Source organism: Dendrobates tinctorius, unplaced genomic scaffold (assembly GCF_039654945.1).
Source record: "Dendrobates tinctorius isolate UK_male_01 unplaced genomic scaffold, ASM3965494v1 ptg000116l, whole genome shotgun sequence".
Taxonomy (NCBI): domain Eukaryota; kingdom Metazoa; phylum Chordata; class Amphibia; order Anura; family Dendrobatidae; genus Dendrobates; species Dendrobates tinctorius.
Genome location: NW_027361784.1, coordinates 2,860,898 through 2,874,922, shown reverse-complemented (window position 1 = coordinate 2,874,922; position 14,025 = coordinate 2,860,898). Strand labels below are relative to the sequence as shown.

The following is a 14,025-nucleotide window of genomic DNA, read 5'->3' as shown; positions in this document are numbered from 1 at the left end:
GGCATGTACTGGAGTTTTAGTAGATTGAGGGCTGAGGAAGGGACGGATTCTGGAAATATTTTTGAGTTGGAGGCGACAGGAGGTGGCAAGAGTTTGGATGTGTGGTTTGAAGGACAGGGCAGAGTTGAGAGTAACTCCAAGGCAGAGGATTTCAGGTGCGGGAGAGAGCGTGATGCCGTTTACCATAATATATATTTTATATAAAGACCATTTATGATTTGATGTATGGGATCAGGGGCGGATATATCAGTGGCACAACCTGTGCAGACACCTTGGGACCCATTTTCACCCCCAAAACATGTAGATGTGCATCATGATGTACTACTGGACTACATGGGGCCCATTATATATTGTTCTTGCATGGTGGTCTTTTTCTGTCTGCGTCGGCCAGCGGATGGGATGGCTTCACTTTGGGGATTACCTATTCGTGCATCTTTTCAGAGCCCGGAATCAATGAGCCAGCACAATAGGGAGGGCAGCAGCAGCGCTTGGTCTCTGCAGGGGGAGATGTGTCTCCAGCACACGTGTAGCAGCTGCAATGAGTGTGTAATGACATCACACAGGCTCAATGCTCTGCTACATTTCACAGGGAAGAAAAAAAATCTACAATCTGGAAAACTCCACCTTCCCCACATTATGTCTGTGACACCAGCACAAAGAGCTCCTGCATCCTCATCATCCCATCCACAGGCTGCAGCCAGCACTGAAGGCATCACCATCACCATCCTCCTGCATTTCTGGGAGCTCAGAGCCAAAGCTACAGACGTCAGCAAACCTCAGTCTCCTGTGCTAACGGGGGATCTTGTTGATTGAGCTCACTGAGTAACAAGGAAGATACAAACCATAAGGCAGGAGGAAAAGGAGGCAGGAGAGTCTATTCAATGCAGACATAAAAAACAGCAACAATGGACTGTAGGAAGCAATGAGGCTACTTTGTAGCATTAGAAGCCTTTATTACACTTCTCCATTGTCCTTCTTATAACCTGCACACAGCATAATAACATGTTCCCCCCTGGAGATAACAAGAGATGGACAAGGATCTGATGAGTCTTGGTTTTCGCAAGGATCTACCTACTCTGGCTCCTCAACATCTCAAGGGCTTAGTATAGTTCCGCAGGCGGAGAAGGATTTAGATCTGCATCTTCTTTCTTCCACATTCTCCATTGCATTGAGGAGACTATGGGTTGTGGAGGAAGCAGAGCTGATGCCATTGAACCCCGGTATTATGAGAGCTGGACAAGAGAGACTGAGTCCACCTGGTTGACCAGCACTGATACTGAGATCCCACCAGCAGGACTGGGACATGGATGCCAAGATGACCATGGCTCAACAGAGTCAGGTGTGAGAGAAAAGAGAGGATCACTTCATCCTGGTGAGACAAGTCACACTGTCACCTCTTCCTCCTCCTCCTCATCATCTTCTTCTTCATCTCCACCACCATCTAGATACTGATGATCTACAACTGCAGATTCACTTCATTCCAACTTATTGCCATGATGTCCCAAACTTCTTTAAGAGCAGGACATTGGTGTCTCATTTATGTACAAAAGACCCAATATCCCATGACTACTGATGTGAAAATTTGCCAAAAGTTGGTTCCCGACTGCTGAGGGACATGAGGTTTCTACTAAATTCTCTTTTGTAAATTATGCAACAATTTAGATATACAGAATAAACAATATCCTGTATACATTATTATTATCACTGATTCTGATTATGCAACATAATTCAGGATTATTTCAGACTGTGACACGCATTATATCTTATAGGTAGTTTTGTCGGAAACCACATACTTTTGGAGTGTTAGATCTACTTGTCTGCTAATTATTATCACCCAATATCATCTTTTTCGATGACATGGTGACCGTGATAACTTGCTGGCAGATTGTGCCACCATCTCCCTCCCTGCTAATGATCTCTTCATATATATTTTTAGTTTTGGAACCAAGTAAACCTCATTACAAATGTTTTTGTTTTTTACTTTGCAATTACCAATGAATTGTTTACATCGGCTTTGCAAAATATTGTATTAAAAGGGTCATGCAGGACGGTGGCTTAGGCCTGTTTCACACTTACTTTTCCTGTGCATTGGCAGCCGCTAAAATGGCGGATAACGGATCCCTGGGCGATGAAACACCAACGGGAGCCACCGGACCGTTGGTGCGCCTGGATCCGCCGATCTCAGAATTTTAAAGGAACCGTGGCTGAAAAGAAAAAATGACTACCGGCGATGTAGCGGTAGCGGGCAGAGAAGGCGAGATCTCGGGCGATGTCACGGTGAGTGGAGGCGAGATCACGAGCGATGTCGCGGTGAGAGGAGGCAAGATCTTGGGCGATGTCGCGGTGAGTGGAGGCGAGATCTCGGGCGATGTCACGGTGAGTGGAGGCGAGATCTCGGGCGATGTCGTGGTGAGTGGAGGAGAGAGAGAGATTGGATTTAGGGTTAAACATGTTGGAAAAGAGGAAAATACGGATCCGGACAACAAAAAAGTTGCATTGTCCGTTCAGTGATCTCAGCGGACGCCAAAATTTTGGCGGATCCGCAGAAATACGGATGCAATGGACGATCCTCAGTCAAAATCCGCCGATAATGAAAGTCAATTGGGAAAAAAACGGATCCGCCAAGATAAATGGCGGATCCGTTTTTTTTGCAAATCGACGGATTTTGACTGATGGTGACAAACGGATGTGTGAAACAGGCCTTAGCATTTATCGTCAGGTAGTTGCTAACTAAGTGCCTATTCTGCCATGTGCCGATCTTTGCCGGCTCAGAGCAATCATAAAACCACTGTTAGCGGAAATTCTCCCACATCCATGTCTCGTCATCAGAGTATCAGTTCCTTCTCTTCAGATCCGCTCTGTTAACGGGCATCACTGCCATTATCATAGCTCCCTGCTGCCTAATTGAACAGGTTATCAGTGTCACTAGCAGGGTTGTCTAACTAAAACATGAAGCCGGGTGTCAATCAGCGTGATGTTGGCAGTGATGCCCCATGAGCAGAGCAGAGCAGAAGAGAAAGAACTGTCACAGGAATTGGGAGAATCACCCCCAGGAGCGGTCCGTGACTGTCTGAGCTGGAAGAGATCGGCAGAACAAGCAAAAAGTTAGCAGCTACCTATTGATAAGAGCTTAGCCCTAAAATAAGAAGTACCACTTAGCCCCTTTAATTATACCCAGATGCATTTATAACTGTTGATGAGATGAAACATTCATAGACTATTTTAATGCATGGTAGATGCACATTGTGAAATTTTGTGATGTGAAGTCAGTTATTTTGTATCGGAGCCTTTTGGGTATTTTTACATGAATAATAGTATATATCTTAAAGATAAGTAGCGAGTGACTTCTTTGACAGGTACGGTATGTAGGGTAGTAGGATGAAGAGTAGCAAATTTGGCGCCCTATTATGGGGATGACTCACACCATGTAGGTTGTGCACCCCTGCTCTACTGTGTGGTCATTCAGTTATCTATTACCATCATAAAAGCAAATGACAGACTCCATTCTGCTACATTGCACACAGTTTTATCTGCAGAATGCTATTAGTAGCTTTGAGGCTTACTCTCTTCCTTTATTACTATTGATCTGGCATCTGAATTGATAGATATAAATATGTCCTTGTACAAATCATTGACAATCGTGACAGCAGGAACATCAGCTAATGATTATTGATTGGTTGCATCAATTGATTTTCTTCCCTGATATATAAGCTTCTTATCAAAGCCACTAAATCGATTATTGTCCAGATGTCTGTTGGCTCAACAACCGTTGCAAAACTACAACTCCAATCATGCAAGAAGTTGTAGTTTGGATATAGAGACTAGAGAAGCCAAAGGTTTAGAATAATAGTAATCCCAGATTGGATACATGTCATCAAGTCACATCACCAGAGACCCAAACTGTCTATGAAGTTAGTGCTGGAGTTGTAGGAGTTCTTAGTTTTTGGAAAACCCTTGTCTCCTGGCTGCTATTTGCTTTTAAAAAAACTAATTTGGCTTTACGCACCCACCCTGGGTCCAGCGCTGAGTCTCTGCCATTGCTCCCGGTGTCTTTTATTGTCTGCAGCGCTGTTGTCACATTCACAGTGCTGCAAGCCAATCATCTGTGAGATCCGCAGCTCTGACCAGCTTGTGCCATCAACTTGAGCAAAGCCGATGGGCCCAGTAATTGGCTGCAGTGCTGTCAGCGTGACATCAGCGCTGCTGACAATAAGAGACACCGAGAGCAGCGGCGGAGACTCAGTGTTGGACCTCAGGGAGAGAGAGTAAAGCTCAGAGTGCTTTAGATCGCAGTCAGACAGCCTTAAGGCCCTGTTACACACAACGATGTCCCAGCGATCCCACCAATGATCCGACATGGATGGGATCGCTGGGACATCATTAGGCTGATCACTGGTGAGCTGTCACATAGACAGCCCATCCAGCGATCAGGACCAGCGAGCAAGCTGGTTTCTAATGTAAACATCGGGTAACCAGGAGCCGCGGCTCTTGGATACTCGCTGTTTACCTTGGAAACCGGTGTACACGCTGGTTTCCAAGGTAAACATCGGGTATCCAAGAGTCGCGCGGCTCCTGGATACCCGCTGTTTACCTTGGAAACCGGCGTACACACTTATATTCCAAGGTAAACAACGGGTATCTAAGAGTCGCGAGGCTCCTGGATACCCACTGTTTACCTTGGAAACCAGCGTGTATGCCAGTTTCCAAGGTAAACAGCGGGTATCCAAGAGCCGCGGCTCCTGGAAACCCGATGTTTACATTAGAAACCAGCGTCCAGCGTGACTGATCTCTGGTCTCACGCTGCCACACGATGCGTGCTGGCCAGCGGGAGACCAGCAAACAAAAAATAGCCCAGGCCGATCGAGCACGATCAGCAATACCCGGCAGGGGGGGGGGCACTGATCCCCGTCACACACAGCGATCTCTCTGGCGAGATCACTGTGGCGTCACAAAATCAGCGATCTCGCTAGCGAGATCGCTGTGTGTGACAGGGCCTTTACTCGGTTCGGGAGAGCTGCCTCCAGTCCAAGCATTGCAGTCCAGTCTAGGTCCCATTTAAATAATTGGGACCCCAAAAAAATGTACAGCACACCGATACCATCTGAGCACTGTCTGCTTTCACTAACTCCAGAAGCTTAGGAAACCTGCGTCACATTTTATTTCTCGCATGAGAGATAAAGATATCACACAGACCAAAGAATGAGTAAAACTTGGATCAAGCTCACTGAAAATCAATCTTTTATTTTTGTGCTCCAGAAATACAAAAACAAATGTGTGAATGAGACCTTAAAGCAGAACGTTCAGTTTATTAGTCTTTCCTATGACTCCATAACTGGGCTGCGAGTGTGGGGCTCGGTAAATAGCGTTTCTATGGGTGTCTGCATAGAACCAGTACTCACACTAAAAACTTCATCAGATAACTAGACTCGACTGGATGAAGCATGTATGATGAATCCAGAAAAAGTTTATTCTCAGACTGAATTCTTATTTTATATGCACAATTGTAACAGCAGCAGCTGCCTGTTGGTAAAAAAAACAATTTTGAACCAGTGATCCATAGCTCCCAACCATTCTCGATTCAGCGGGACTGTTCCGATTTGAGGGCTCAGTCTCATCTTCTAATACGTTTCTTTGATGTCGTTGTCATTGATTTGTGGCTCCTCCTCACTCCGTGGCTCCTCCTCCTCCTCGGGAGCCGTCTCGTCTCTCACATAAATTAAATAAACAACTTTCTTCTCTCCAAGACTCAAACTCACATGTGCAGACAGCAAGTCTAGCTATGAGCCACAGCCCACAATGACAAACATAGGAGAATTTGGTAATATTGAGCTGTATTGCAGGCAGTGAACACAGAATCAGAATATACAGGTACATAGAGATACATTGTGTATAGCAGTGTATCTCTATGTCCCTTTACTCTAGAGGTGAAGAGAAAGTCAGACTTTTTTTTCCTGTAAAACTACTGAAAATAATAAGAAACAATTACAAAAATGTCATTTTGTCTTTTTTTTAGGGAGTCTGCCCATAACTTGAAACTGTTACCTCTATAATTGCAGACAACAGCTTTAGCTTTGAGCTATAGACTCCAGCGATGTCACTTGGAGATTTTTGTATATTTGATCTGTATTGCAGTCACCAAACACACAGGCACATTATACTAGTGCATAGAGATACACTGTATATAACAGTGTATTTCTATGTCTGCATATTCTAGAGTAGTGGTCCCCAACGTTTTCTACATTGAGAGCCACAGTCCGCTCTTAGAGATGGTCATGAGCCACAATCTGCGGGTAGAAATCGTGGAATCCATATTGCAACCAATGGGTGAGTGAATCTACTACTCTTTCCTATGCTACAGTCAGACAGCTGTTGTAAAACTTGGGTCAGTCAAGCAATTTTAGAAATTGACTTGCTCTGTAGGCAGCTATGTCTGATTGTCCACATAGTGGTTGGGTGCAGAAATCGTTTGTTAATTCCTTGCATTAGTTTGGCCTGTAAATCAGAGAAGACTATTGCGTTCTGTGATTTTTTGCACTGAACAAAGGCTGACATTTGATATTACATCTGCCAAAAATACAGTAGATACAGAAAGTATTCAGACCCCTTTAAATTTTTCACTCTTTGTTTCATTGCAGCCGTTTGGTAAATTCAAAAAAGTTCATTTTTTTCTCATTAATGTACACTCTGCACCCTATCTTGACTAAAAAAAAACAGAAATGTCCCTGCAGCTGAAAAACACCCCCTTAGCATGATGCTGCCACCACCATGTTTCACTGTTGGGATTGTATTGGACAGGTGATGAGCAGTGCCTTGTTTTCTCCACACATACCGCTTATCACCAAAAAGTTCTATCTTCGTCTCATCAGACCAGAGAATCTTATTTCTCATAGTCTGGAAGTCCTTCTTGTGTTTTATAGCAAACTCTAAGCGGGCTTTCATATGTCTGGCACTGAGAAGAGGCTTCCGTCGGGCCACTCTGCCATAAAGGCCCGAATGGTTGAGGAATGCAGTGATAGTTGACTTTGTGGAACTTTCTCCCATCTCCCTACAGCAGTGTTCCCCAACTCCAGTCCTCAAGAGCCACCAACAGGTCAGGTTTTGAGGATTTCCTTAGTATCACCCAGGTGGTGGAATTATTGCCTGTGAGCAGATCTCACCTGTGCGATTTTATTTGAAATCCTGAAAATATGACCTGTTGGTGGTTCTTGAGTACTGGAGTTGGGGAACACTGCCCTACAGCATCTGTGGAACTCAGCCACAGTGATCCCAAGGTTCTTCTTTACCTCTCTCACCAAGGCTCTTCTCCCACGATTGCTCAGTTTGGCTGGATGGGCAGGTCTAGGAGGACTTCTGGTGGTCCCAAACTTCTTCCATTTAAGGATTATGGAGGCCACTGTGCTCTTAGGAACCTTAAGTACTGGAGAAATTCTTTTGTAACCTTGGCCAGATGTGTGCCTTGCCACAGTTCTGTCTCTGAGCTCCTTGGCCAGTTCCTTTGACCTCATGATTCTCATTTGGTCTGACATGCACTGTGAGCTGTGAGGTCTTATATAGACAGGTGTGCGCCTTTACAAATCAAGTCCTATCAGTTTAATTAAACACAGCTGGACTCCAATGAAGGAGTAGAACCATCTCAAGGAGGATCACAAGGAAATGGACAGCATGTGACTTAAATATGAGTGTTTGAGCAAAGGGTTTGAATACTTATGACCATGTGATATTTCAGTTTTTCTTTTTTAATAAATTTGCAAAGCTTTCTACATTTCTGTTTTTTTTCAGTCAAGATGGGGTGTAGAGTGTACATTAATGAGAAATAAAAATGAACTTTTTTAAATTTACCAGATGGATGCAAAGAAACAAAGAGTGAAAAATTTAAAGTGGTCTGAATACTTTCCATACCCACTGTAAGTTTGAACGTAGCTTAAGGCTGAATAAAGACACCTGTATATCACTGTCCCACCATGATTTTTTGGACTGACTTATGGACTCCTGACCCCAATTCAAATGCCTCATAGGCATATATAAGACTGTTAAAGGGAACCTGTCATCATTTTTGCATCTTACCAGTTAAAATATCCTCTTGCTCAGTGTCTGTTATGCATTCCCTAAATACTAATGTAACCCCCTGACTCCCCCTGTATAGCGCTGAAAAACCTTTTGATTTCTCCCACAGAATCAGGTCCGTCCGGTCCAATTTGGCTGTCTTCGAGCCCCTCCACCCCTACCCATGGCTGCTTCTTGCCATCCTGGGTGGATGACGCCTCCTGCGTCATCCTCATCGCCGTGAAAAATTTTGTGCCTGTGCAGACAAATCATGACTTGCGCTTGCACAGTATGCTTTGCCCAATTGTGGGCAAAGCTGAAAAACAGAAGTGTGCATGCGCCAGTAAACGTATTTCCAGCTCATGTACTGCAACTTCTTCAATGTGCCGGAAATACATCTGCACAGGCACAAAATTTCTCACGGCGATGAGGATGACGTAAGAGGCGCCTCCAACATCCAGAACAGCGAGAAGCAGATGGGAGGAGGGGTGGAGTGGCCCAAAGACTCGCCCATCAGACCGGACGGACCCGATTAGAATACAGCGCGAGAGAAATCAAAAAGTCTTTTCAGGACTATACGGGGGGGAGTCATACGTATTTAGGGAATGAATAGCAGACGCTGAGTAAGATGATATTTTTAGCTGGTATGACACAAAAATGATGACAGGTTCCCTTTAAGTTCAGGTTAGAAGACCCAAAGTTAGGCCTTAAAAGGAGGTTTCAGACTGTGATATACGGATGTTTGAGGACATTTGCCGAATTCAACCATCTGTGCTTTACAGTCCATTTATGGACCATGATGCACAGACTATCCTGAATTCGATAGTCTCATGGATATACTGTACATACCTCCCAATTATGAAAGATAAGAAAGAGGGATGTGGCGCCCGCAGGAGTATGGTCGCCACAGTGGCATTGCTTTCCTCCTAGGGAGTGTGATGTCATGCGTGGAAGCAATAGAGGATCTCTCTGGCAGTTAACCACAGCACACAACACAGCTCCCACTCCAGGTAAGCAGAGGGAGCTCTGAACCCAAAACTGGGGGAAGAGCTGCTCTCTGGGGTCCAAGAAGGGGAAATTAGGAGTTCGTGTGAGGAGGGCAACGTGTGTGGATGTGGAGGAGAAGAGCTGGGAGATTGAGCAGAGAGTTCAGGCTCATTCCCAGCTATAGCACATGATCTGGAGCCCGGTCTCCAAGGCTGTACGGACACTGATGGTCCTGCAACAGAAACCGAAGGAATAGGAAGCTGTAAATGCTCTTTTCCCACATAAGACTCAGAGGCACAACAGCGACGTGTGAGCCAGAAGAAGAAGGCTACAGCTGTCTGCCATATGAGGGAGTTCTAAAGAGAATAAGCAAGTGGAACTTCAGTGTAACACAGTACTGCAAGTACCTAAAAATAAGCGCTAGGAAGGAGACTACACAACCCATCAGCCTAGAGAGATTCCTAAGTTGCTTCCAGGCTAGCCAGCTCCTGTGCCATTTGTAATCTGGACCCTGGACTGCATTTGCCAAGCAAAGTAAAGGTAAAGAAACTGCACCCTGTTGTGTCCTTGCCTTCTTCCTGCCACCCCGTCAGCACTGCTACATCTTGGTGCCAGACACTACACCCTCTTCCTCAACACCTATCCTCACTGCCCTGGGACTACTGCCCTAACTGTGTAGGGCCACAACATCACTGCTGCACCACACCATCTGTCCCAGGGGATCTGTCTGCAGCGTCGGCTTAACATCTTCATTGCCGAACACCACAGGTGGTGTCACGAATCATTCACTCATAAACTTTATTCCATCACTTAATCCCTTTTACATGGGCGCCCAGGGCCACGGACCGGGTCACCGCTGCTGTGACATTCCCATCTGAGAGACCGGCCCAGTACCGAGTACCCCACAACCCTGGGTGGGCGACCCAGGGACATGTACTGTGGCATGGCAATTTTTATTTTATGCCAAGTAAATAACCTATCCTCACCCTCAAGATCCCATAGATGCACCCCCACAAAATATTGCTCCTAGTGAAGCCTTAGTGTTCTCATACAGTATAGCACCGTTTTTCATGGCCCCCGCAGTGCCCCTCATGTAGTATGATGCCACCCACACAGTATGATATCCCCACAATGTACACACAGATCTGCTACTTCAACACATACACACCTTGCACGTGTCCTGCTACTGGATCTCTCCTTCACTGTTCAGTCTGTGCAGAGGCTGGATATCCTGCCAGGACATATAGGTCATGTGAAAACATCAAGTGACAACAATAAATCACAACAAAACATTCATATTGTGCTTTTCTCACATTGGGCTTAAAGCACCAAAGGGTCCTGACCGCATCTCCAGTCTCTACATAGACTCAATGTTAGAGGAGGATCTGATGGTTCCCTGCTCCACCGATATATTCAGCGGTATCTGTTTCCTGAGAAGACAGATAAAGCTAAAGTCGGGACATAGCCCCTACCTCTAACAAGACATCTCCCTAAATTCAGGATGTGACAAGCTGATGTGACCTTACTGCTCTAGTCATAACACCGGGACCGCAGCAGCAGCAGACGCCGGCGCTGGACCGTGGTGGGGCGAGGACCTGAAGAGTTTGTTACATTAGGTACTATTCACACCTTGGGGATCACTTTACTGAACATGGAGATCCCCTTCATGACCAAGCAATTTTTAAGTGTGTTGTTTTTGTTTTTTCCTCCCTTTCTTCCAAGAGCCATAACTGTTTGCGTTTGTGGCCATATAGACATATGAGGGCTTGCTTTTTGCAAGATGAATTGCACTTTGGAATGACATAATTCATTTTACCATATAGTCTACTGGAAAAAATTTCAAGTGGATTGAAATTGCAAAAAAAGGGCAATTTCACTATTGTTTTTGTGGTTTTTTTTTATTTACCCTATTAACTATATGATAAAACTAACTGAGCAGTATGATTCTGCAGGTGAGTATGGTACACAGATACCAAACATGTATAGTTGTTTTGGAAATTCATAGAAAAAAAAACACTTTTTTTCGCCATTTTTCCTTTTTCAATAATCTTTATTGTTTTTTGAAAATTTTTAATGGGTAAGGATAGATCATAGGGAAGAAAGGATGGGAAAATATTATAATAAAAAGGGAGGGAAAATAATAACTAGGAGAGAAAAAGAGAAAGAGATAAGGGAAATAAAAAAAGAAACCCCTATAAAGATAGGGGAGAGACAGGCATCATACATTTATGTAAGTTTACACATTATAAAATGTTGCTTAATATAACAGCACCTAGGAATAAAATCAGTAACTATCAAACCAGTATTGTACAAAAAATACAAAGCCTACACATTAGTAAACAAGAAAATGCAGAACCTACAAAAAAGGTACAATATAATATATGAAATATATAGATGCCTGTCGCGTCTGGGAACACCCAAGGGTGACCCTAAGACTAAGTGGAGGGAAAGTTCTTTTCTTTTTGTGACTATAATAAGTGGAATAGAGATCCTTTAAATAAACAAATATTTAAGCTTAAGTGTGATGTCACTATTACAAATACAGCAGTAGTTATATTCTTTAGATTAAGACCTCGCAGAAGATGTAGCTACTGTTATAGTCCATTTCTATCAAGTGGGACAAAGTTCTGAGGTAGACGCAGAGGAGAGTCCAGGAGAGACCATGGAAGATATTATTCCCGCACTTTCAAGAAAGTCGATTCCTTCTTCAGGAGTTGATATAATGATTAATTTTGACGCAAATTTCACCTGTAGAGTCGAGGTCTGGGTCCAGTTGTAAGACATTCTGGTGCGTAGGAGTTCTCCTGTTGTCTGGTAGAATGAGTTCCATTTTTGCAGAATATCCTTGGACAGATCTTTAAAAAAGGTTAATTTGTTGTACAGAGATAAAGGGAAGTTTGAGTCCCTTGTCAAGCCAAGAAGAACATTTCTCACCCAATTAGAGTAGAATGACACAATAACATCTCTAGCTGTGTTAGTTGGGAGAGATGGAGGCCTTCGAATTCTAAATGCCTTCTCAATCAAATTTTTTTCTTTAGTTGAGGGTATTAGATGAAATATCATTGTAGAAATATAGTCTTTCAGTTGTGAAGGCTGGACCGATTCCGGAATTCCTCTAATTCTAACATTGTTTTTTCTTTTCAAAACTTCAAAATTAGTCAAACAATTTCTAAAAGAGACAATATCCCTTTGAATCTTCTCCAGAGAATCTGAAAACATGGAAAGACCCTGAACGCCCCCAGAAGGCGAGATCTCGTGTTTTTTATCTGATGAATCCATTATTTTTGAATCTTGATAAGAAATGTCAAAAGCTTTAGAAGAATTTGAATTAGTATATTTGACTATGAGAGATAGTGTATCTTTAAAGAGTTTTTTAATGAAATTTTCAGAGGTCTTTACTTTGTTTGTTTGCTGAGGGTCTTTGGTCTCAAACGGAGCTTCTAGGCTTCCCACATTCCAATTAGCCATTCCTAAGGAATCCACCCTTGCTCAGAGGGCTTTACAGTTGTTAACCATAAACCTTTCAGTTGTGTAGTCGTCAGAAGCTGGTATATTGTCTATTAAAGAGCTATTAGAAATATGATCCCCAAGTCCCATACAAAGATTCCCTTGACCCCAGTTAGATTTTCCTGAGGTCTCAAAATTCTCACATCTAGTAGAATTCTCTGAAGAAGAATGCAAAGAAGAAAGTTTGTCGAAATCTGTGTCATTAGAGAAATCACTCCCCCTATGTTCAAAGGAATCCGTCAAAAAATTACCCTCCATAAAGCCTTTGAACAAAAAATAGCGATGGTGAACGGCAATCTCAATAAATTTGCAAAAAAATGGTCAGATGGATATCTCTATTTCCATAAAATTTTCTTAAGTCACTATACTTAATATGAGTTGCATTTAGTGCCTTTGTAGTTATAGAATTGATTGAAATTTTTTGTAAAATTTGACTTGTTGTTTTCCTACCCTTCGGGTTTCAAGGACCACTTGGTCCCTTTTCCCTTTATGTCTTTTCCCTCCCTTGTCGCACCTCTTCCCTCCCCCCCTTATTATTATAAAACCTTAATATAAGTTTTGGAAAACAAAGGAATCCGTAATTTCAGTAAACTATTCCGAATGGACACTCTCTAGTCCTTCCCTTGAATTAGAGGAATTATCTGTTTCAGAATGAGAGGCACAGTTTGGGTCCGAATAATCCGAATGACCTTCTATGTCGCTGTTATTTAAAATATTAGCTGATTCAATAGAAGGGGTAGGGTTAAGAGAAGTTTTTTGGGGTAATTCTTCCTGGCTTTTAGCTAGAAGAAATTTAGTCCTTTCCACCTTAGAATCTAGAGTAGAGGCATTATAATCATTGCCTTTAAGAGAAGCATAGCGTTCAACCATAGAGGGGCTGTTTTTATTTATTGTTATTTCCATGTCACTGGAAGTTTTCAAAGTAGGTTTTGAACCATTAATTGTTGACTCAATAAGGTGAGGAGATTCATCCTGGGGCATCTCTTTAATTTTCCCAGAATAAAAGTCGATGGTTCCATAAGAAGAGGAATCAAGGACCCCAGCAGCACTATCTTTAAAAGTCATAGTGGGGTTTGAGAAGTTAGTAGATAAACCTTTCCCAGTTATAGAACGCATTTGTAATCCATCATTAAGCAAACAAGTGGTGTCATTCAGCTGCACTCCATCCACAGGAGGATCAATCAAACCGGTACATATCTCAACATCACTCACGTTGTTCTTAAGTTCCTTCCACCTAAATTTTAGGGACATTAGTAGGAATTTTCTCCCCCACTGTACTCTCCCCTCCGACTGATCAGTGGGGGAGATCAGTCGGAGGGGCAGCAACTAACAGAATGGTTTTTAACAGGGAGAAATGCAAAGTACTACATCTGGGCAATAAAAATGAAAAAAGCATATATAGAATGGGAGGAATAGGGCTAAGTGACAGCACATGTGAAAAAGACTTGGGTATACTAATAGATCACAGACTGAATATGAGTCAACAGT

At 43.2% G+C, this 14,025-nt stretch overlaps 1 protein-coding gene across 1 annotated transcript in view; it reads left to right on the top strand.

Annotated features, from left to right (window-relative positions):
- The first annotated feature begins 554 nt into the window (after positions 1–554).
- Positions 555–14,025, top strand: part of BAALC (BAALC binder of MAP3K1 and KLF4) — a 124,335-nt gene continuing 110,864 nt past the window's right edge. Inside the window, exon 1 of the mRNA XM_073590106.1 lies at positions 555–1,372. Within this exon, the coding sequence (XP_073446207.1) occupies positions 1,180–1,372 (193 nt within the window). The 5' untranslated portion in view covers positions 555–1,179. The remainder of the gene's footprint in view (positions 1,373–14,025) is intronic.